This window comes from Ovis aries, chromosome 22 (assembly GCF_016772045.2).
Source record: "Ovis aries strain OAR_USU_Benz2616 breed Rambouillet chromosome 22, ARS-UI_Ramb_v3.0, whole genome shotgun sequence".
NCBI classification, from domain to species: Eukaryota; Metazoa; Chordata; class Mammalia; order Artiodactyla; family Bovidae; genus Ovis; species Ovis aries.
Window position 1 is genome coordinate 30,716,860 of NC_056075.1, and position 21,266 is coordinate 30,738,125.

The 21,266-nt window shown below is 43.4% G+C and overlaps 1 protein-coding gene and 1 long non-coding RNA gene across 7 annotated transcripts in view; one reads left to right on the forward strand and one right to left on the reverse strand.

The window, feature by feature from the left end:
• Positions 1 to 5,014: 5,014 nt before the first annotated feature.
• On the reverse strand, positions 5,015 to 9,503 carry LOC132658384 (uncharacterized). Its single transcript, XR_009597978.1, has 2 exons — positions 8,710 to 9,503; positions 5,015 to 7,298 (listed from the first exon to the last, which is right to left on the reverse strand). It is a non-coding gene; the product is annotated as an uncharacterized LOC132658384 (long non-coding RNA).
• A 504-nt stretch (positions 9,504 to 10,007) lies between these two features.
• RBM20 (RNA binding motif protein 20) overlaps positions 10,008 to 21,266 on the forward strand; it is a 191,981-nt gene continuing 180,722 nt past the window's right edge. For 4 of the 6 annotated variants that reach the window (XM_060404451.1, XM_042239107.2, XM_060404457.1 and 1 more), the window contains exon 1: positions 10,678 to 10,903. In XM_060404451.1, coding sequence (XP_060260434.1) covers positions 10,680 to 10,903 — 224 coding nt within the window. In that variant the 5' untranslated portion in view covers positions 10,678 to 10,679. Of the gene's footprint in view, positions 10,261 to 10,677; positions 10,904 to 21,266 lie in introns of those variants that run through there. The other 2 variants (XM_060404453.1, XM_060404454.1) reach the window with 1 other exon arrangement.

Genomic DNA, 21,266 nt, shown 5'->3' on the forward strand with positions numbered 1-21,266 from the left:
AAAAAACTACTCTAGATTTCCAGATCTTCATAGCCAACATTCTTGTGCTGGGCTTCCCTGGTGTTCAGTGGTTAAGAAGATGCCTTGCAATGCAGAAGACACCGATTCCATCCTTGGTCCGGGAAGACTCCACACATGCCGTGGGGCAGCTAAGCCCATGTGTCACAACTACTAAGCCTGAGCTCTGCGGCCTGTGCGCTGCAATGGCTGAGCCCATGTGCAGCAGCTACTGACGTCTGCATGGCCTAGAGCCCGTACTCCACCAGAAAAGTCACCACAATGAGAACCCCACGCATTGTAACTAGGAAGTAGCCCCCACTCTCCACAACTAGAGAAAGCCCTTGTACAGCAATGAAGACCCAGCGCAGCCAAAAAGCAAAACATCTTTGGGCTGAATCAAGGAAACAGCTATACATTCTACATGGGCAGATCTCCATGTTTGAGGATGAAAGGGCTGCTTCGAGAGGCATGCCCAGTCCCTGCATACCAAGATACCTGATATAGTCACGAGAACAAGGCGACACATGAAAACCTAAACCATAAACCGGTAAATAGGGATCACTTTATCAAATAAAAAGTACACACAATTTACCGGGGAGTACATGACCAGCTGCTAAGTGAGATGTGCAGACGAGCAGTGTGATACGTGCTCCAAGAAGGGAGACATTCTGGGGCTGGAAGGTGCTCCCAGGATGGAGGTGGGCTCAGTCAGGCAGGGCACGGAGGGAGAAAGGCAGACAAGAAGAGACTCAGGGGGACAAAACACATAAGATGCTTTTCCAGGGAAAGAATTAGATAGTCTGGCCAGACTTAAGTGTGAAAGAAGTTGAGCCTGGAGGCTGGACCACGGGGAAGCTGTGAAGGCTTTTGGGTGGGAGACTCCTTCCTTCTTGGACCATGGAACTTGTCTCTAGCTCTTCTCCGCTTGGTTCAAATATTGTTTCTCACTTGGTTCAACTATCTTGCCTTCCTTGGTGGCCCTAGCAGTGGAATTGAGCTCAAGCCCTCTCGGGCTGGTGGATAAGGTGGGGAGGACCCTCTAGCTGGGCATCTCTTCACCTGGCTTTCTGGGCGCGCAGTTTCTCCCTCTCCCCCAGCCCCTTTCCTCCCTGTATTACTTTCCTCCCGGCTGCTGTAACAAAGCACTGCAAACTAGATGGCTTAAAACAACAGAAATGGGTCCTCTCAGAGTGCTGGAGGCCAGAGTCAGAAATCCAGGTGTCAGCAAGGCCATTGGAGGCTCTGGGGAATCCTTCCTCCCGTCTTCCTGGCTCCTGGTGGAGTTCCCAGCCTTGAACTGCATCACGCCAGTCTCTGCCTCTGTTGTCACAGGGCATTCTCCCTGCGGAATCTGTCTCAATTTCCCTGTTCTTGTAAGACACCAGTCACACTGGGTCAGAGCCCACTCTGACGACTGCATCTTAACTTGAGAACATGTGCAAAAACCCTGTTTCCAAATAAGGTCACATTCACAAGTATCAGGGGCTAAGACTTCAACAGATGTTTTCAGAGGACACATTTCAACCCACAACACGACCTTAGACCTTTTAGACGTGCTGCTTTACTCCTTGCTGGGGAGAGGGGAGGAGAGTGAAGCAGACATATGTTAACAGCCCTTCTTCTCCCGAACGAACCCTAACTGGCTTTCTTTAGGATTCTTTAAATCATCAGAGTGACGTTCCTGGGGGAAATATACCAAGGAACAGGCAGTCCTCCAGCAAGTTCCACCTGCCATGAATCCCCACCTCCCCAAACCAAACCCAAACATACCTTTCACTACCGCCCTCCCCCACCCCCGCCTCTTGTGGGCATCCTGCTCTCCCCGGATTTGTGTTCCATGTTACTGAGAGCAGGTCATCATTCCAGCCACTGGGACTGAGAGGAGACTCTGGGCCAGCCTTGGGTTCATCCTCACAACAACAGAAAGGAAATGTTTGTTATCCCATCTCATGGATGAGGAAACTGAGGGCAGAGAGCTCACAAAGCAAGCCCAAGGTCACGAGGCTGGCAAGGGCAACCCAGGTCTGTGAGTCTCTTTTCCAACGTTCTTCTGACAATACCCCCTTTTTCCCAGTTTACCTTCCAGATGGTTCTTATGATTACATCCGTTTTCCCTGGGACTTTTACATGCAGGAGGTGACAGACATCCTGGATTCAGCACCCCTCTCTCTTTCAAGAGCAGTCTATGTATTATGACTCTTGATTCTCCATTGGGAAGCCCGGTAATTATAATATTAAAAGCAGCTAACAACAGCTTGCTGACCTCAATCATATGCCTACCTGAAGTGCTTTACTTTAAGAAAAAAAATCAGCTTTATAGAGGTATGCTGCTGCTGCTGCTGCTGCTGCTAAGTCGCTTCAGTTGTGTCCGACTCTGTGCGACCCCATAGACGGCAGCCCACCAGGCTCCCCCATCCCTGGGATTCTCCAGGCAAGAACACTGGAGTGGGTTAATTGACACATAAAATGGTAAGATATTGAAAGTACATATTGCGGTGGTTTGATATACATATTCATTGTGAAAGAGTTCCTGCCATCTAGTTAATTAACATGTCCATCACCTCACATATTTATCTTGTGGGTGAGTACGCGGAAGTTCTACTCTCAGCAAATTTCAGTTATACAACACATTTTTATCAACAACAGTCACCATGTTTACATTAGATCCATAGACCTATTTATCTCCGAGCTGAAAGTTTGTACTCTTTTACCAACCTCCCAAGTGCCTTACACTTAATCCTAACAATTACTTTATGATGGGGGCACGATTGTCCCCATTTTTCAGATGGAAACACAGAGGCTCCCATCTGAAGGGAGCACAGAGAGGTAAAGTAGCCTAAAGTCATGCAGCTAACTGATCATGGGGCTGGGTTTCTAATCCAGCTCTCCTGACTCCAGAGTCTACACTGAGAGGGGGCTGGGCAGGACATCCGGCATCAGGTGACCCTGGGATGATCAAAGGTACCACATCAGGGAGTGGCACCAGTTTCCTCACTCAAGCCAGCTGCACGGGTGCCCACTCAGTGAGGTCAGCACATCACAGGCTCTCACTGTTCCTGGCGTCACACTGGCATGCAGAGGCCTCCGGTGTTGCCTTCCATAACGGTCACCTGATCTCCGCGCTGGTGGGCAAACAGCCTGAGATGTTTATTCCCTGCAGACCAACTGGCCTGACAGCCCGAGTGATAAGGGAAGACAGAGCAGGCGACTGGGGGGAAGGGCTCGATAAAGGAATCCCCTGCCTCTAAGAAGTGCTGTTTGGCTTGGCTGGGGCCCCGAGTCACACTAGCAGCCTCTGAATGACAGTGACATTCTCCAGGGATTAAGCTTGTAGTGTAGAAGCTGGGTTTCCACCGGGGGGTGCGGAGCCCCATGGAACTTAAATCATGCAATTAGCCACCAGCTAATGTTTCTCCCACATTCGCTTCATACCTCCGTCACTGCCCATCCCCCCTCCAAAAAAATTCAGCTGCAACTTGCTTTATGACACCCCTTATTGTACCCTGCTGCTTTGCCTTCTCTTGGTAACAGCAAAAGAGATGAAGCCATTCTCTCCTTCAAAACACAGCTCAAAATTTTTATTTTCCTGGAAGCCAGACCCAGGTAACTCTGCCCTATAATACTGGGAGCCCCCTAGGATTCTAACTCAGTCCTCTGTTGGTTTGTGTCCAGGTCCTGAGCAAGTGCTGGAACCACGGAGCTCAAGCCACCTGGGCTTGGAGTAGTGATGCTTTTAGAGGAGGCAAAGATGTTGATTTCACCCCTGGTTTGGGATGACTGCTTTTCTGCTCAGGAACACTGGATACGCCTAGAGGTCCAAAACTCAGATTTTCTGACTCCCAGTCAACTGTTCCTTTGATTATAATACAAGGCTTGCGTGGCTCATCAGAGGACAAGGGGCCTGGCTGGTAAATCCACCACCGGAGAGATGGTGGCTAAGCCTTTCCCAGCAGCCAATGAGGGACATTCTGCCTGAGTTGTTAGGCAGAAAAGAACCATATGGGTCATGTCCTCACTTTTCCTCAGCTAGAGTTCCCTGACTGTCGCCTTCACATTCAAATGTGCATCCAGTTCCATGAGTAACCATATTATTTTTAAACAGCATCCTTCAGCCGCTGCCTCTCCAGCATTTTCAGAGAGGTGATCCTTTCCAAAGCTAGCACAGGATTTTATTTTATGATTGTTTTAAGACACATGCAGGGATTCCATGAAGTTTAAGTAAAAGATTAAGGTGTAGCTCTGAGAGAGGAGCCAGCAAACAGATAAAGCTGACCTCAGGGAGATGGAAAAGAGAAGCCAGGTTTGGTGGCGAGACAGGAAACCAAAGGATGAGGTACTGGAGATAGCAGAGAGGGTCAAACCAGCCATCATTTAGCAGAGGAATGTCTGGTCTTAAAATCCCCATTATACCAAGAAACATCATTGCCACCATGTTGGAATAGTTAAAAGCCCTCTTCTAGGAGGAATGGAGACAGGCATTAGACTTGCAGTTCTTCCACAAAGTAGCTGTCAAGTGGCTGAACTTCTTTGAGTCTTGGTTTTCTTATCTGTAAAATGGGCATAAACACAGCCAACTAATAAGGAAGTTGTGAGGATTAAATGAGAAATATTATGTGCTCAAGACAGCTTGACATAGAGTAATACTAAAGAAATGATAACTGTTAACACCCAGATAACAGTTAATATGTTATGGCTAATGTTGATAGGTTGCTTGTACGATTATCAAACTAATAGACTGTAACTATCAAAATGACTGCTGGGAATTAATGAATTAATTATTCAGTTGTCTCTGTTGGGGTTGTTAGGATAACAAAAGACTACTCTGGACAATACATGGTCCAGTGCATTTCTCCTTCAATCTTCCAGATGATGTTTTGCTTTAAAAAAAAAAATCCTATTCATGTGCTAATTGCTGTTAAGAAAGACTAGCTGAAGAGGGAAAGAACGGCTTTGTTGTTAGGGATCAGTAATAAAAAACAGTACATGTTTATAGTAAAAAATTTCAAACAGTACATATACTTCAATAAAATTTTATTTCAAATATTCAAATAGAATTCCTGCCCTATCCCAACTTCCAGAAGTAATTAGTTATTAATTAGTTGTATAATTTTCTAGAAATGTTTTATATTCTTTGGTTTTATACAAATTTAATTAAACCGCACTACTGCTGAGGAAATTGGATTTTCTCCTTAGGGATACATCTTGGAAATTTTTTCCTAATAGTGCATACAGACCTAGCCTGTGCTTTTTCAGGGCTGCCTTGTATTCCTTTCCACGCAGGGACCATCCTTTATGTAACCAGGGCCCCTTTGCTTAGCATTGTGATTGTTTCTGGTTTTTGCTGTTACAAACAGTGCCATAGTAAACTTCCTTGCACATGGAACTTTGGTTGTTGCTACAAACAAACCTACCTATAGGATAAATTCCTAGAAGGATAACTACTGAGTCAGTTTCTTTGTTGTAATCGTAACATACAATGCCAACTCATTTCCAAAGAGGTTGTAGCAACTGACACTTTCATCCACAGTATATGAGAATGTTTGCAGTCCTATATTTTTACCAGCTCTGTTTATTATCAAACTTTACAACCTACTAAGTAAACTGTTTTTTTTTAAAAGTAGTAATTACACATAGGGAAAAACAATACATATTAAATAATCTCATCTGTGGAGCTGAATGCTCACAATCACCTTGAACAGAGGACAGCGCATTGCAGGGAGTCAGACCAGGGCATGAACTTCAACTCCACTATGTATTATCCTCATGACCTTGGAGAGGTTTATCAAACTTCTCTGTCTAAAAACTGGTGATAATTAGAGAAATAAGACATGAGAAAGCTCCTAGAACCACTGTTTGGAACCCAGTAAACATTTATTAACATTACAGAACAAACCAGTGTGCCAGAATCCCTGGCAAGTTTGAGAATGACAGAGACCTGGTTTCTATTTCCTGTTCCTTTCTACTACCCCCTCCCCACCGCTAGGCTGCTTAATTTCTTTAAATTTTCTGGCTTATGTCAATTTGGACCTTGCCTGATCATTTACTGCTTAGATAAATATGAGTGGCAGAGTTGAATCACAATGCAGAGGGTATCTTACATTCACTGGAAGATGCAGGCAGTTATCACAGCAAAAGAAGACCAGGTGGCTTCTCAGGTCTCTGTGTGCCACTGAGGCAGTGGGTGAGGTTTGGGGTCAGATCAATCTAACTGCAGTTCTGCTTCTGCAGCTTAAAAGGCAGGTGACCTGAGGCAAATTCTTTTAGCCCTCTAGCCTCACTTTCAATTCTAAAACATGGGTAAGTAACATGGAAACTTACATTACTATATGTAAAATAGATAGCCAAGGGGAATTGCTGTATGGCTCAGGAAACTCAAACAGGGGCTCCTATCAACCTAGAGGGGTGGGACGGAGAGGGAGATGGGAGGGAGGTTCAAAAGGGAGGGGATGTATGTATATCTATGGCTGATTCATGTTGAGATTTGACAGAAAACAACAAAGTTCTATAAAGGAGTTATCCTTCAATTAAAAAACAAGTAAATAAAAACAGGGGCAGCTACCTCATGGGACTATTGTGAATATGAAGTAAGTAATAATCTATGAAAGCATTTAACAGCTGACTCCCATGTAGTCATGTATGGATGTGAGAGCTGGACCATAAAGAAGGCTGAGGGCCAAAGAATTGATGCTCTTGAACATGGTGTTGGAGAAGACTTTTGAGAGTCCCTTGGATAGCAAGGAGATCAAACCAGTCAATTCTAAGGGAACTCAACCCTGAATATTTACTGGAAGGACTGACGCTGAAGCTCCAGTACTTTGGCCACCTGATGGAAAGAGCCAACTCATTGGAAAGTTGACAGAGGATGAGATGGTTGGATGGCATCACCGATTCAATGGATATGAGTTTAAGGAAGCTCCGGGAGATAGTGAAGGACAAGGAAGCCTGGTGTGTTGCAGTCCATGGGGGCACAAAGAGTCAGACACGACTGAGCAACTGAACAACAACAATAACCTATGAAATGTTCAATATATTCATAGACAGCAAAAGCCTCACTGATCTCAGTTTCCTGGTATGTCAGCAGGGACAGGGCGCTTCTGCAGAGTGGAACAGAGATGTTACCAACCCCTCCCCTTTTCCCATTTGTCAAGTCAGGTGACCCCTACAGCCTTTCCCTCAGGTCAGCAACCGCAAGCACATCCTGGTGTGGTGGGGGTGGTGAGGGCACAGGGCAGTCAAAACCAAACCTAAAGGATTCTTGAATGGCTGCAACCCCACCCTGGGAGCTTTATCATTTTTTCCTGGAAAAAAGTGAAATGACATTACGTTAATAAATATTTTTCATTGGACTTGCTTAATACGCTGAACGTCTGACTTGCAAAATGGAAAGTCTTGTTCACTGTTATCCTAGACAGTATTTTGAGGGAATCTGAGGTAGGACTAGAACTAGCTTTAGGTTTTTGCTGCAGTGCCTCCCTCTCCCTTCACATCTGCTTCAAGTTTCAATTCTCACATAACACATACGATGCAAACATTCAGCTATACTCACAGAAATGGGGCTTCTTAAAAACACCTGGTGTATTATTAATTTTCTCCATTTGGGGGGACATTTTCAACTTACAGAAAGGATGGAAGAAAAGCCTAATAAATACCCCAGATATATCCACTGTTATTTTGTCACAAAAGCTAATACGTTATTTTTGAGATACAGAGAGCTGCACTTGTATAATATGAATTTCCTCTCCTCCCTCCCTCCCTCCCTTCCTTTTATCCTTCCTCCCTTCTTCCCTCCCTCCTTTCTTTCCTTCCTTTACGTTTCTGCCAGGAAAAACGTTATGAGGATGGATTAAGTTATATCAATATTATGATTTCCAGGCACTCGGCTTCCTAGAGTTTGAGATCTACTGTTCTACTAGGTTGTAAGGTTGGAAGATAAGGAATCACTTTTGTGATAATTGCCAGACTGAATATCTCTTGTACCAATTATGCATCAATTATGCAGGATACATTCTCTCTAATCCTAACAATGACTCTGCAAGTCAGGGTCTCATCACTGCCAGTTTACATATTTGGTAACTGACGCTCAGAGAGACTGAATCACTCACCCTCTCTTGTAAAAAGTGATCTGTCTTTTTTTGACTACAAAGCTTTCTTTCACAAAGGTTTTGGGGGATTCTCAGAGAGATATTTTAATACAAGCATATGGAAAGTTTTCCTTTCTGGGAGAGTTGCAATGTTAATTTCAGATCATTTCCCTCAACCAAGGAGGTGGGGGTAGGGCAGTAGAAGGTGGAGTTTTAGGAAAACCATAGTCAGTAGTTCAGTGATAGAAACGGAAAATGATGAACTAACCACTCCTAGAGCCCAAGAGGACTCTGGGACAGCCTTTTACCAGCTATATATAGTTGAACAAATCAATCACCCTGACTTGCCTCATTGGCGAAATGAATAAACAACTGGTTCCTCTTTACCTGGGTTTTCTGGGGAGATTCAAATTTGAGAATTATGATTACTCTTATGAATACAAGGCATTGGGTGTATCATTTTATCTGTAAGGGGAAGGAGGGAGAGAGTGAGAAAGAAGGAAGCCAGAGAGTGGACAGGACCCTGTATGTACAGGAGAGAGGGGGGTGGCGGAGGATCTAGGTAGGATGACAGCAAAAAGGGAGGCTAAACTTCTTGAAATTGGCAGGAAAGTTGACAGAAACTCACAGTCTAGGGAGAGAAGAAATCATCTTTCAGGGGATTCAATAGTTGCTGGTCCCCGGAGAATTCATCTTCAGAATTCTCCTCCACGTAACTGCGGGAGGAGGATAGGTTGGCTTGAGACCCCCAGGAAGCTTCGTTCCAGGCCCGGGGGCACCCTGGCGTGCTCTCTGGCTTCCAAGGCACCCAAGGGACTCCTTTCCTCGTTTCTCAGGGCTGCCTGTGTCAGGATTTAGAAAGTTATGTGTCCGCCAGACGGTAAGGATCTCCAGGGTAACCACTCTCCGAGATCTTTGCCCAGCTTCTGGACGTTTCCGCGGCACCAGGCGCCTCCCCAGATCGCTGCCGGTGCTCTAGGACACTACACTGCACCTCGTGGGGTGACTCCTCAGCGCAGGACGCCCGCGTCCGCCGCCGTGAACCGCTGTGCGCAGGTGAACAGGCGCACGGCGGCTCCCGGGCAACCCGCAGAGCTTCAGAGGCGGTAATCCTGGGGAGTGCCATGGTAGCGAACGCCTCTTCATCCTTTACACTCCTACTGAGATTTGGCCAATAAATAACAAGAGTAAAACATACACGTTGTTTTGTCTTTGCGCTCGCGGGACAGCCGCAGGTGTTTTAGAAAAGTGGGGAAATAAATGAAGAGAAATCACGGCGGCTGCCTCTGGGGACTGCCAATTTGGAGAGCCCTCGGGTCCGGTCATCTTAGACCTGGGGTTACCAGTCGCACCGACCTGAGGGAGTTCTGGGCTCTCCCCACCGCGGGTTCGGGCCCCTCAGCCACGAGTGGCGCTGGCTGGGCACCAATCGCGGGAAGGTGCCAAGGCCCGCGCACCTCGCGCTGGCGATGCGCGCAGACGCCCGGGGCGCACTCGGTCCGTCCCGCTTGGCTGGAGCGCGCGAGGCCGCTCGCGTCGTCCCCGGGGACGGTCCGGAGGCCGCCGGCTAGCGGGAGAGGCGAGAGCTCGGCGTCCGGCGGCGGGCTGCCCTGTGTTTCGCCGCCTTACGCGGTGGAGCTGCGCTGCCGAGCGCCGACCCGGGGACCCTGAAGGCGTGCGGGTGGCGGGTGGAGAACGCAGCGCCCAGGAGCTGCGGGCAGAGATCCCCTGACCACCGGGCGCCGAGCGTCTCCCGCTGGCTGGGAGACGCCCCCTGGCCCCCACCTCTGAGTGGCCCGGCCGGGCGAGCGGGACCCGCGGGAGGAGGCGGAGGCGGCGCCGCCGGGACTGCCTCCTCCCCGCCCATCGCGTCTCCTCCCCGTGCTACCGGGAAGGACAAGGGGACTGGGCACGGGGACCCCGGCCAGTGAGCGCCCGTGCCCCGGGGCCGCCCCTCTCGCGCGCTCTCCCGCCGCGAGCCCGGGCCGGTCTCGCCTCACATGGTGCTGGCCGCAGCCATGAGCCAGGACGCCGAGCCCAGCGGCCCCGAGCAACCGGACAGAGATGCCCGCAGCGTGCCCGGTGCCCCGGCGCCCCCGGCGCCCCCAGGCCTGCGAGGGATGCAGCCGCCGCCGCCGCCGCCGCCGCCCCAAGCCAGCCTGCCCCAGATCATCCAAAAGTAAGAGGAGGGAAGGGGGAGCGGGGACCTGGGTGCGCTTGGGGGACACGCCCCGGGCGCCCCCTTCTGTGGCTTCCTCTCTACCGACCCGGCTAAACTTCGCTCGGCCGCCTCGCCTTTGAAGTTTTCTTGCCCTCCCTCTCGGCAGGGTTGGTGTCATTCCGGCTGTTCGTCAGCTTAGGGAGAGGAAAACCAAGCTATTTGGGGAAAATAATTTTGTTCTTTCTCATCCCCTTTCTTTTCCCTACTGGATATTTTGAACTCAATTAGCTCAATTCGGGGGGAAATGGCCCAGAGACGGTATTTCATCTTTCTAGCCCCAGGAGGCCGCTGAAATGTATGGAGAGTCGCGCGCGAGTGTGTGCGCGCGTGTGCGGGAGGGCGCGTCAGTAAGACGCCCGCCCGAAGAACCACCTTAAATGGTGACCCTGAAGTCAGTCAGTGATACTGGGTGCAGAGGGTTACAGAGGGTTTGTGGACAACATAGTTTGCTTTGCCCCGCAAGAAGTGTTTACACTTTCCAAGAAGGCCCTTGCGAAGAGTTCTTAGCAGAGGAACCGTTTTCCATTAATGTCACCATCTCGTGGTTCGGGGGAACCGTGCGGCTTGGGTCGCGAATATTCTGTGCCGGACGTCCCAATGCGTGAGTAGGTTGGGGATGGCCAGTGTGCTCTCAGAAGCTCTATTCAACCCATCTGGGGGAGACGAAAGTAAAATGGTGAGGTTCCGTTCATTCTTTCGAGATTTTGTTGGACAGTTTAAGGCCTAGAATGTTGGTTTGTTGAAAGAATCTTTATTCTCCTAAAAGTTTCCCTCAGCCTGTAGTGAAGTCCTCAAAACTAGGGTAAGAAGTGTTGGAAAGCCTGGACGATGAGTGCTTTAGTGAAATTGGAGAAAGTAAAAGAAATAAACACAAGTACAGCAAAATCAGTCTATGGAACAAAGCGGAGGTTTTCCAGCGCTGTTGTGTTGATGCTTTGAGTTATTAAACTTATTAAAATGTAGTAAGAGAAATAACCAGTGATGGGGCGTAAATGGAAGTAAATATTGTTTTTAAGACTAACGTCATGGAAAGAATAGTGAAAATTTATGTTTGACATCAAAGAACGTTAGTATCTTGTTGCAGAACAAAATGGTTCTCCCCCCCCCCACCCCGCCTTTTTTTTGACTGGTAGAATATTAAAAGCTCCATTTATGAAAACTTTTGGCTTTAGTTTGATTTTATAAAACTTTTCAACTACCTACAAGTAGCTAATTATTTGAAACTGAAAATATTTTATATTGTTATTCTGTTCCCTTTGTTTTGCAAGTCATTTCAGCTAAGATTTACTAAGATGGACAGTTTAAGTACATCATTACTTAAAACTTCTCTTTAGTCCTTAATATAAAATAATACAGAAAAGATGTTTAAAACCTAAAGTTTATTTAGTAAAAAAGGAAAAAGCCCTAATTTACTGATTATTATTTGGGAAACATCTAATGTGCTTCTTACCAGTGTCTCCTGGCTTGAAATTAGGCTGCACATTAAGTCTACTGAACTTGTTTTGATATTGTAATTACCCTACATTTTCCAGTCACTTACTTTTAATTAGGAAAAAGCCAAGTATTTTAGGTTCACAGAAAAATCTTTGTAGATGGGTGTCTGACTATGAAATATTGTCCGGTTGAAAATAAAGGCTATTTTTGTGGGAGATGAATCATTTTAAGTATATTTCAATTACCTCATGTAATAAAAAAGTAACCTTGTAAATTCACCCCCATTTTGAAAATTCCACCCCTGGAATATTTTACTTTAATTGATGAGCCTGAGCTGTTCAAAGATGGCCCCTTCTGCGAGTCGTTCTGGGATGGAGACCTAAAGAACTGCCTGATGGCTCTTCCTTGTTTTGCACTGGTGACAGATCAGTCTTCAGGCGCCAAGTCCAAGGCTGGTGAATGTGCGCATGGGATTTGACGTTTGTGCACTTATGTTTCAGAGTCTTTCTTTTTATAAGGATGACTTGGGTTTTGTGCTCCCCTGATCACCCACTGTGATTCTGCCGGAAGCAGGCATAACATGACAAATGTTTGCAGGTCCATCTTTAATGCGCTGAAACTTGAGCAGGTTATTTTGAAACTGCGTTTGCATAATTTAATCTGAGCAACCATTTTTATGTAGTTAGGAGGTGCTGTTTGCATCAGCCATCTTTGAGAAAATGTGATGGGGAGAGATTGCCCTCAGCTGCAAAAAGAGTTGTCCACCTCTTGATTTGAGAATTTTGTGAAGCTAGAGCTTTGGGTGTAATTCTCTAATGGATGGCATGTAAAATGCATTGTATTGGGGAAACCTGTGTTTTTTCTAGTTATTTAAATGAGGTTATTATGTAATTTTAAGAGGAGTTTCGATTGCTTTCAAAATGAAGATATCAATCTCCATGTTGCATAGCGTTTAAGGATTACAATAATTTTTTCACTTAAAGTCTGTTTATTGATCTTCTTTAATAACGTTTTCATTTTGGGTGATATCAATGATTTTGGTGAAGTAACAGTCATGAACATGATACATACATACTGAATCCTATTCACCTACGTTACATTTGGTCTTAAGAGAATGAGGTGTGACAGTGAATAATGTGATTGACTTTGGGACTTATTTTATAGAATCCAGTCTCTGTATCTATGAAGACTGCATCAGAATTTAACTACTGTGGAGTTCTTTTGTCCTGTTCAGGTGTATTTAGTTTTCTCATTGTTGTATTGTTCGCTTCAGTCAAGCATGGTGCATGACCTCTCCACCCTTGTTAACCCCTGACCTCAGGCTAGTATTTGCATTACCTATGAAGATTATCAGCCATGTTTAGATGCATATAACTAATGTCTTATAAGATATGTGTTTTAAACGTGCATTCTCTAAGCTGGCCAATGTGGAGGTATTACTGAATAAAATCGGAAGCATTATGTAAGCCATTTGGGCAAAGGAATTATAAATAACACCTTAAGAAGAGATTTGGAATAAGTTTAGGAAATCAGAATAATTTGAGAGCTTAAAAAATATATATTATCTTCCTATGAACATAAATAGAACAACATGTGTCAGTGAATGTTTTATAAGGGTTTATCTCCTCAAGTATGCACAATATTTTATTTTCAAAAGTATTTTATTTTTTATCTTTGTGCTTTATAACCAAACCTAGTTTTTGATTTATAAGAAGTTATTTATAAATCCTGATGAACATCAGAAATTACAATTTTAGGTTGTAAGTTTTAAAACTCATCAGAAATTACAATTTTAGGTTGTAAGTTTTAAAACTCTTCAGAATGAAAGCAGAGTCATTGGTTCTGTGTGCAGTGTGGAAGTCGGTTGTCAGATGCAGTTAGAAAGTGTGATACTAATCATGGTGAAAATTCACCAAGCAAGCACAGACATCTATGAGATGAGCACTCAGGTGATTTTCCGAAATTATTTGATTTGCAGGGAAATACTCCTGGCTAATGCTTGATGTCAGGTTGCATCTTTAATTTGTACGTTGATGACTTATTTTTTTCCTTTCCAGATTATTTTGGTATGAAGTGAATACAAATCAATTATGAAAATGGAAAAAGTTTTGATTTAGCATTTGATAGTATCACCTGCGTGTATTGTGATTTATGAAGATATAAACCCAGTTTGATTGCTTTTTCAGTCTTCTGCCTACAGTTAAGACGCTGTGTCTTCAGTGCACAGTGCTCCCCGGATCAGTCTAGAGAATATTACAAGTAGTCACTCTGATTGCAGATAATTTTACAGATAGATGTCTTGCATTTGGAAGGATCTCCATGTAGCTCGTAGGGTGACACTCAGGCAAGTTGTGTGTGATGTCCACCCACTTTAATGGACATGTTGACAATTGCTTCCAGAATCTGAGAGAAAATAAGAGTTTGCCAAAAAGGGACATTATCTCAACTCATACTTGGTCCTGTTCTGGAAAGAGGCTGGAATTTCTAACATCTGTGCCACTTTCTAACATCAGTTTGAGTCCATTTTTAGAGGAAACAGGGATACACTTGTAGAAAGAATTTTGAAAATTTCAAACACCATCTTAAACTGCACATAAGACAAGCATTCAGCAGGAGAAAACATCTGAGAGGATTAAGCGTTTCCCCAAAACAGGGAGGGTTCTTGACATTCTGAAAAGTTTCTTTGCTTCACTAGAAAGCCTATTAAGGTTGTTTTTTTTAAAAAGAAATTTTGCTTGAGGGTTTGTTGTGATAAGTACTTTTAGATAGGAAGTGTAGCCATCCAGTGTTTTCTCAAATTGCCAGAGATCAGTTTTATGAAATGTAGTACATTATTCCCATTAGTCACAGTAAATGACTGTACATATGGTGTACACAGAGCTTTTCTAATGCCAATGCTGCAGGGGAAGAAAAAGAAGACAAATTTTATCACCTGTTTTATTCTTCTGTCCACTTATTCTCTTGCTACTGCTTTAGCAGTTCATCAAATTAATAATTTTAAAAACCCATATCTGTCAGTTGGAATGCGGACTTTGATCTGTTAAGTTCTTTTTGCCTATGCATAAAGTCACCAGGGGGCAGAAAACCCCACCAGGATCGACTCACAGTGAAATGATCCCCCATTATCCAGTTTCTCTCTCTCCCGCTCTGATTTATTTTTCTTGTGGCTGTAGGTTCTTGACTCCAGTTGAACAAATATTTCTTCCTTGACCACAACAGCTAATCCTCAAATAAACACACCAGTATAGCTCAGTTCACGTCTCTGATAAACAAGAATCTACAAAATGTTAGGAACTGAGATCTAACCAAGGGATAGAATTAAAACAGATCGAACTTGAAAAACTAGAATGGAAGAAGTGGAATTAAAACTCCAAAGGCAAACTCATCCTCCTTGGTCCCTCTGTCAGGCAAAAGCTTAAAAGGGTCTCCTGTGCCACTAAACTCCACTTAATCTGATTTTTATTTCCTGACACAGTAATTATCTTGTTTGGGATGGTGTAGCCGATACGATTTTGTGTATTTTAATAAGGAAAGTCGCTGTGAATCCACAGCTGGTGTGAGTGACTGATGGCTGTGTTTAGAATAGTGCATTGAAAAGTTTTGCAGAAAGTAAAGTGATCCGTATTCCAAAATGAGGCAAAAAACGGTAATTAGCAGCTTGTAGAAAGGAGCACATGGCAATTCCCTTTCTGGTTAATGAACCTGACTGGATCTTGCTGATGTGTGTGTTCTGGAAGCTTCATGTTGCTTCTTCCCACCAGTGAGAAGACTGGGAAATCCCGACTTTCATTAAGTAGGCACATTTTTAATCAGGAATGTGAATTTGGTTTCCAACAACCACCAAGAAGATATTGGCGGTGGGCTGATATTCTGCCTGGCGCAATGGGTGGTCACTGTTAATTCCACCCAACTAAGGTTTCAGTCTTCGACATTTTCAAGACAGCAAGTTGGGGGCATTTTGGATTTAAGGCATATATCCATCTAATAGGATAAAGTCTTTACAGTGGCAGAAGTTACAGACAAGTTAATTGAGCCTCTCTTTTCCTACAATTTCTGCTGGATTTTATAAGATAAATAAGTCCCCTGATAGTTTACAAGGAAACTTTTCCAGCTTGCTGACAGCAGCTCTGTCAGGGGGCTGGTCCATACTGATGTGAATGTACTTTATGAGCAAAACAGGAGCTGTGAAGCAAGTTGAATGAGGATGTGTCAATAACTTGTAGCTCAATTTGCCAAATAATTCTTTCCATGTGTTCAAAAGCAAAAGGCTGGAGGTCATGCCTGCATTTGGGGGAGGTTGCCACCCCATGAAGATAGTTTTCACGCCACGTTTTCCTTCTTTAATGTGAGTATTTGCTTCAAGGATGCACCAGAGCTATTTGCTGCTCTTTCTTTGCACCTGCTTTCTCTGGATCACAGTAACAACCCACCAGTTCTCAGTTGCCACTTCCACTCTGAACTAAACCTGGAAACCTCCATTCACAGCTGTCTAAACATCTTAAATACTTTTCATTTGTGCAGCTTGTCTACAGACTGTCTTCCAGATGTGTTATTGGTTCTTATTAGACCCACCTTTAAGCCTGACCTTCAGTGCTATGATGCTGAAGGAGAAGACAAGGTAATATATATTTTAAGGACATATTCATTTCACAGAGTTACTTCTTTGGCTCTATTTTGAATTCATTACTGAATTGAATGACAGGTAGGATCTTTCGTGTTGTCAAATGTAAAATGAGTATCTTTGTTTTAAATTAATAGTTGGGTTTCTGACAAAGAGGGTCAGAGAGGAAAAGGAAACCCTGGATTGGAAGTGGGTAACCTGGACACATCAATTAATCTTCCTAATCCTGCTTCTCCAGGGGTTGGAAATGATCAATGTCAGTTCCTTCCAAGAATAAAATTATGTGAATCCCCAGGAATATTGCTGAGTGCTTATCACTGGAGGATGCCTCTCCTTGCCTCCACATCTGATGGAGAATCAGTTACATTTTAATCAAGGGCTCAGGTACATGTTTGTGAGACTGATTACTCACGGAAACTGCATTAGCCACAAAAAAGAGAATTAAAAGTGTTCTTCAGCACTTGCAAAGTATATTTGGATCAATGACATAATTTTAAAACAGAAAGGTGGATACTAATGTCAGTGAAAAGAGGGCATTTCATACTGTTTCCTAATTATTACCAACTTAAAAAAAATAAAAACAAATACTTTGGAATGTTCATTATTTTGGAATGTTAAAGTGAATGCTTGAGTTTGTAGAAAGAGTATGGTTCTCAATTTGGGAGATAGATCTAGTAATTTTCATGGGTCTAAATTAATTAGATTGTATTGAATACAGGGAGGTTGGAGTGTGTTTCGTGCTGTTATTATTTTTAAAGGCAGAAAACATAAGCATAGGCTGACAGACGTTTAGAGGAGCCTGCTGGCTGCCCAGGCTAGGACTAGATGCTGCCTGGCGCACTCATTCGCCGCAGCGGGGCCGCAGACTCGCCCAGAACTCGGCGCCGGCAAATACTTTGCAAAGCGATCACGGTTATCCAGAAGCTGGGCCTCAGGTTTCCGAGTGCCTCCTTGAATCAAAGAGATCAAACATTGTTTCCAGAGCATTCTAAAGCCCAGGTCTCCTCAGGGCCCTGCATCCTCCTGGGCTGGCAGGATCACTGTAGTCTGGAGTTATGGGAGAGCCTTTATTTAATACTTGAAAAGAGATTTTTTTTTTTTAAACTTTCTGTCTGAAAAGGGAGAGGGGTAGTGTGATTAAATCTTGATTTAGATACTTTGATATTTACATAATGAGGATGAAACTGAGGATATTTATTGCAGCATTGTCTAGAAGGACAAAAAATTAGAAACCACCCAGATGTTTCTCAATGAGAAAATAAATCATGTGCTTGTATAATAGCATGTACCATTCATCATTAGAATGATGCCATTATTCTATATTTGTTAATATGGAATGTAAACCATATAATATTGTTAACTAAAAGAATTACAGACAGCACATATATTGGGATCTTGTGTTTTTTAAAAAACCTTTATGAGCATGTGTTGGTTTCTCAAGCCTGAAAAACCATCTAAAGACCAAATAGATATTAACAGTGGTTTTAACTCTAGGTGGTGCAATTATAGTGGTTTGTCTTTCTTTTTTCCCTTTTTATACTTTTTTTTTTTCCCAGTGAGCATGTATTAATTTTCTAATCAGAGAGGAAAAACTTATTTCCATTTTAAAAAAAAGGAATAGACTTTTCACATTGGCATTGCATGTTGTCTTTAAGACTGAATGAGCCATTAGCATCTTAAATTTTAGATCTGAAAGGCATCTGAGAGCTGCTTTCGCCTAGCCCCACTGTTTTTCTAGGTAAAGCAAGTGAGCATCAGAGAAGTCAAGAGAATTGTTTGAAGTCATACAGCAAGTGCTGGTCAGGCTAGGATAAGAATCCTCATATTTCTGTCTGTTGCGTTTTCCGCAATTTGCCCTTTGTTCCTTCCTGGAAATGAGAGAGAAGGAAATGGAGAGCATTCCTTTTTATCTGCCAGCTCTAGTCTACTCGACCTATGAAAGAGAATTTTGAAAATTATCTCTGGGTGTGTTATTTCCTGCCATCTCTCCCCACAAAGATCTTTCTGTTTTCTTTTTTTTACAATTATTTATCTTTTTTTGGCTGCACTGGCTCTTCATTGCTTTCCTGGGGCCATCTCTAGTCGTGGCAAGCAGAGGTTACTCCGTTGCTGTGCTAGGGCTTCTCATTGCACTGGCATTTCTTGTGCCAGGCTCTAGGCACACCAACCTCAGTGGTTATAGCACGAGGGCTCAGTAGTTGCGGCTTGTGGGCTTTAGAGTGTGGGCTCAGTACTTCCTACAAAGATCTTTCTGCATGTGGGGGTAGACTGGATCTCTCTAGGGCATCTCACACTCTTCCATACTTCCAAACAGAAGCAGTGTCTCATATTTTTCTTGAGCATCTGAAAGTAAATTGCATAGCCATGATTCTGTTGTCGCATCTAAGATGGTTAGTCTTACTTAAATGATTTTTTCCAATAAACACTTGAATTTTAACTTTTTCCAGTTGTCAGAAAAATGTCTCATATAGCAATTCTTAAACCCCTCTGGTTCAGATTCAAGTGCATTGTTTATAGTATCTCTTTTAATGTAGCAAGTGTACCTGCTCTTTTCTGCTCTTCGTGACCAAAGATTCCTGACTATAGAGTGAACCATCATCTGGGGACTTCCCTGGTAGTCCAGTGGTTAAGACTCTGCCTTCCAGTGCAGAGGGCTGGGGTTCAATCCCTGGTTGGGGAATTAAGGCTCCATATGCAGTGGGGTACAGTCAAATATTTTAAAAAAAATAAATACGTAAAAAAATAAGGAACCATGATCAGGATGTATCTGTTGTTTCCTCATGGCCAGATTCAAGTTAAGCATTTTGGCAAGGATATGCATTCAACAGGTGATGTATGTTCCAGTAAGTTTGATCCCTTGGTTAACATGGTCACTGCCAGATCTCTATATCTAATCTGTCTATGATTAGTAGGTTGTCTTTGGAAGTAATCCTTATGAGACCCTCTGAATACCCTGTTTCCCAACAAACTTTCATCTAGTGATTTTGTCTTTTAACTTGACCACCTTAAACAAACAAACAAACAAAAACCCTTCTCAATGGAATTCCTGGAACTGGAACCTTAACTAAATATCACTTTAGAATAGATTAATTTGGATAAGTAGATTAAATCAGACAGCCTTGCAAATACGTTTGCACTGTTATCTGGAGCCTCTGGATTTTTCTAGTCTTAACCTGATAAGAACTTAATTGATGGGCCTGCCACTTTCCATGTAACCCCTCCAGAGATATTCTGTCCTGAGCTGCAGTACTTTTTAATGTCCATACAAAGTGAGTATCAGTTCAGCTCAGTCTCTCAGTTGTGTCCAACTCTTTGCGACCCCATGAATTGCAGCACACTGGGCCTCCCTGTCCATCACCAACTCCCGGAGTTCACTCAAACTCATGTCCATCGAGTCAGTGATGCCATCCAGCCATCTCATCCTCTAAACCCCTTTTAATGTTGAAGCAGTGAGTGAGCGATAATGTCGTTTTTGCTAGCTGGCACAATTTGGGGGGCATCCTCAAGGCTCAGTTGACTCTTTGCAGAAACCTTTAATCTTTTTCAAAATCACTGTATGAAGCCGACTTTAAAAATGACTGATGACTTGCCCTGGGGCCTAAACTGGATGAGTCTTGGAGCTGGTCTGTGACTACCAATTTGTTGATGCTTTTTAGATTTAAGTTACACAACTATTTTTGCCTCTTCTCGATTGGTATTCTTATTTTCATGCACGAAATATGCGTGGGTGGGGAAAGTGGTGTGGAGTAGTGGAAAGAATCAGGAGTAAGCATGCTCTGTGTTCTGGATTCGGCTTTGCCACCACTAGCGCTGAGCCTCAGTGTTCTCATCTGTAAAAGGGAGTAGTAATAATTACGTGAGTAACATTGAACATTCATTGAGCACTTCCTGTGAGTCAGCCAATAGTCTCAGCACTTTATATATGTTTAATACCCAACAATAATCCTGTGAAGTTTATGCCCCTATTCACCCCATTTTACAGATGAAGAAATCAAGTCACAAACTTCAAAGGGCTCAACAAAGCTAAGGAAAATAATATTTATGAAAGAACTGGTGGGTGGTGTGGGGCTGGGATGGGAGAATGTTATATAAATTCAAGTGATCATGTCATCTGTATGTAAATATCTGCATCCTCAAAATAATTTATTAAAAAACCCATTATTTACCAAGAAAATATTATTATGGAAAGATTACTGAAATAAATTTGAAACTCTGACAAATTTAGTTTGAGACAAACTAAGCAGTCAGATCAGAAACCCCTTTTTCCATTTCTGGTGGCTTTAAGTATTACTTTTGGTTTAAAGTGAAATCCATATCCCAATTTAAATTCCACGAGCAAATCTGACTCTGGCATTTGATTCACTGTCTTATTCTGTCGTTATGCATGTTAGGCAAGATCTGAACTGGATGCTCATGGAAAGTACATAAACACTTATAATCCTCTCAGCATGTGCTCAACTAATAACAGATACGATCGTTTGATTTGCAGACTGAGCCTCTGCCAAGTTCTACCAGACAATTTTTGAACCAATTAAAAAAACCAGGATTCCTCAATGATTAAAGTGTCCTAGGCGCCTATTAATAGCAAAAAGAATTTCTGACTTGAAACATGGCCACATCAAGCTCACTTAGTCTTCACCAGACATACTCTTAAATGGTTTTAGCAGACGTTGTTACAGGTGTTCTTTTGCTTTAAGAAACCATTGAATGTAAAAAGCACACTTAATAGAATCAATAAATCAGGGAAAGATTGTTTGCTTTTGACTTTCAAAAGGGTTTATAGCAAAGATCCTTTAAACAGTGAGTTCCCCCGTGTATTTCAAATAGAAATTTAGTAAGTGTAAGAATTTAGAGGTCCAGGGATAATTTTTAAAACATTTGTTGATCTTTTCTCAATTTTGCAGAAGTA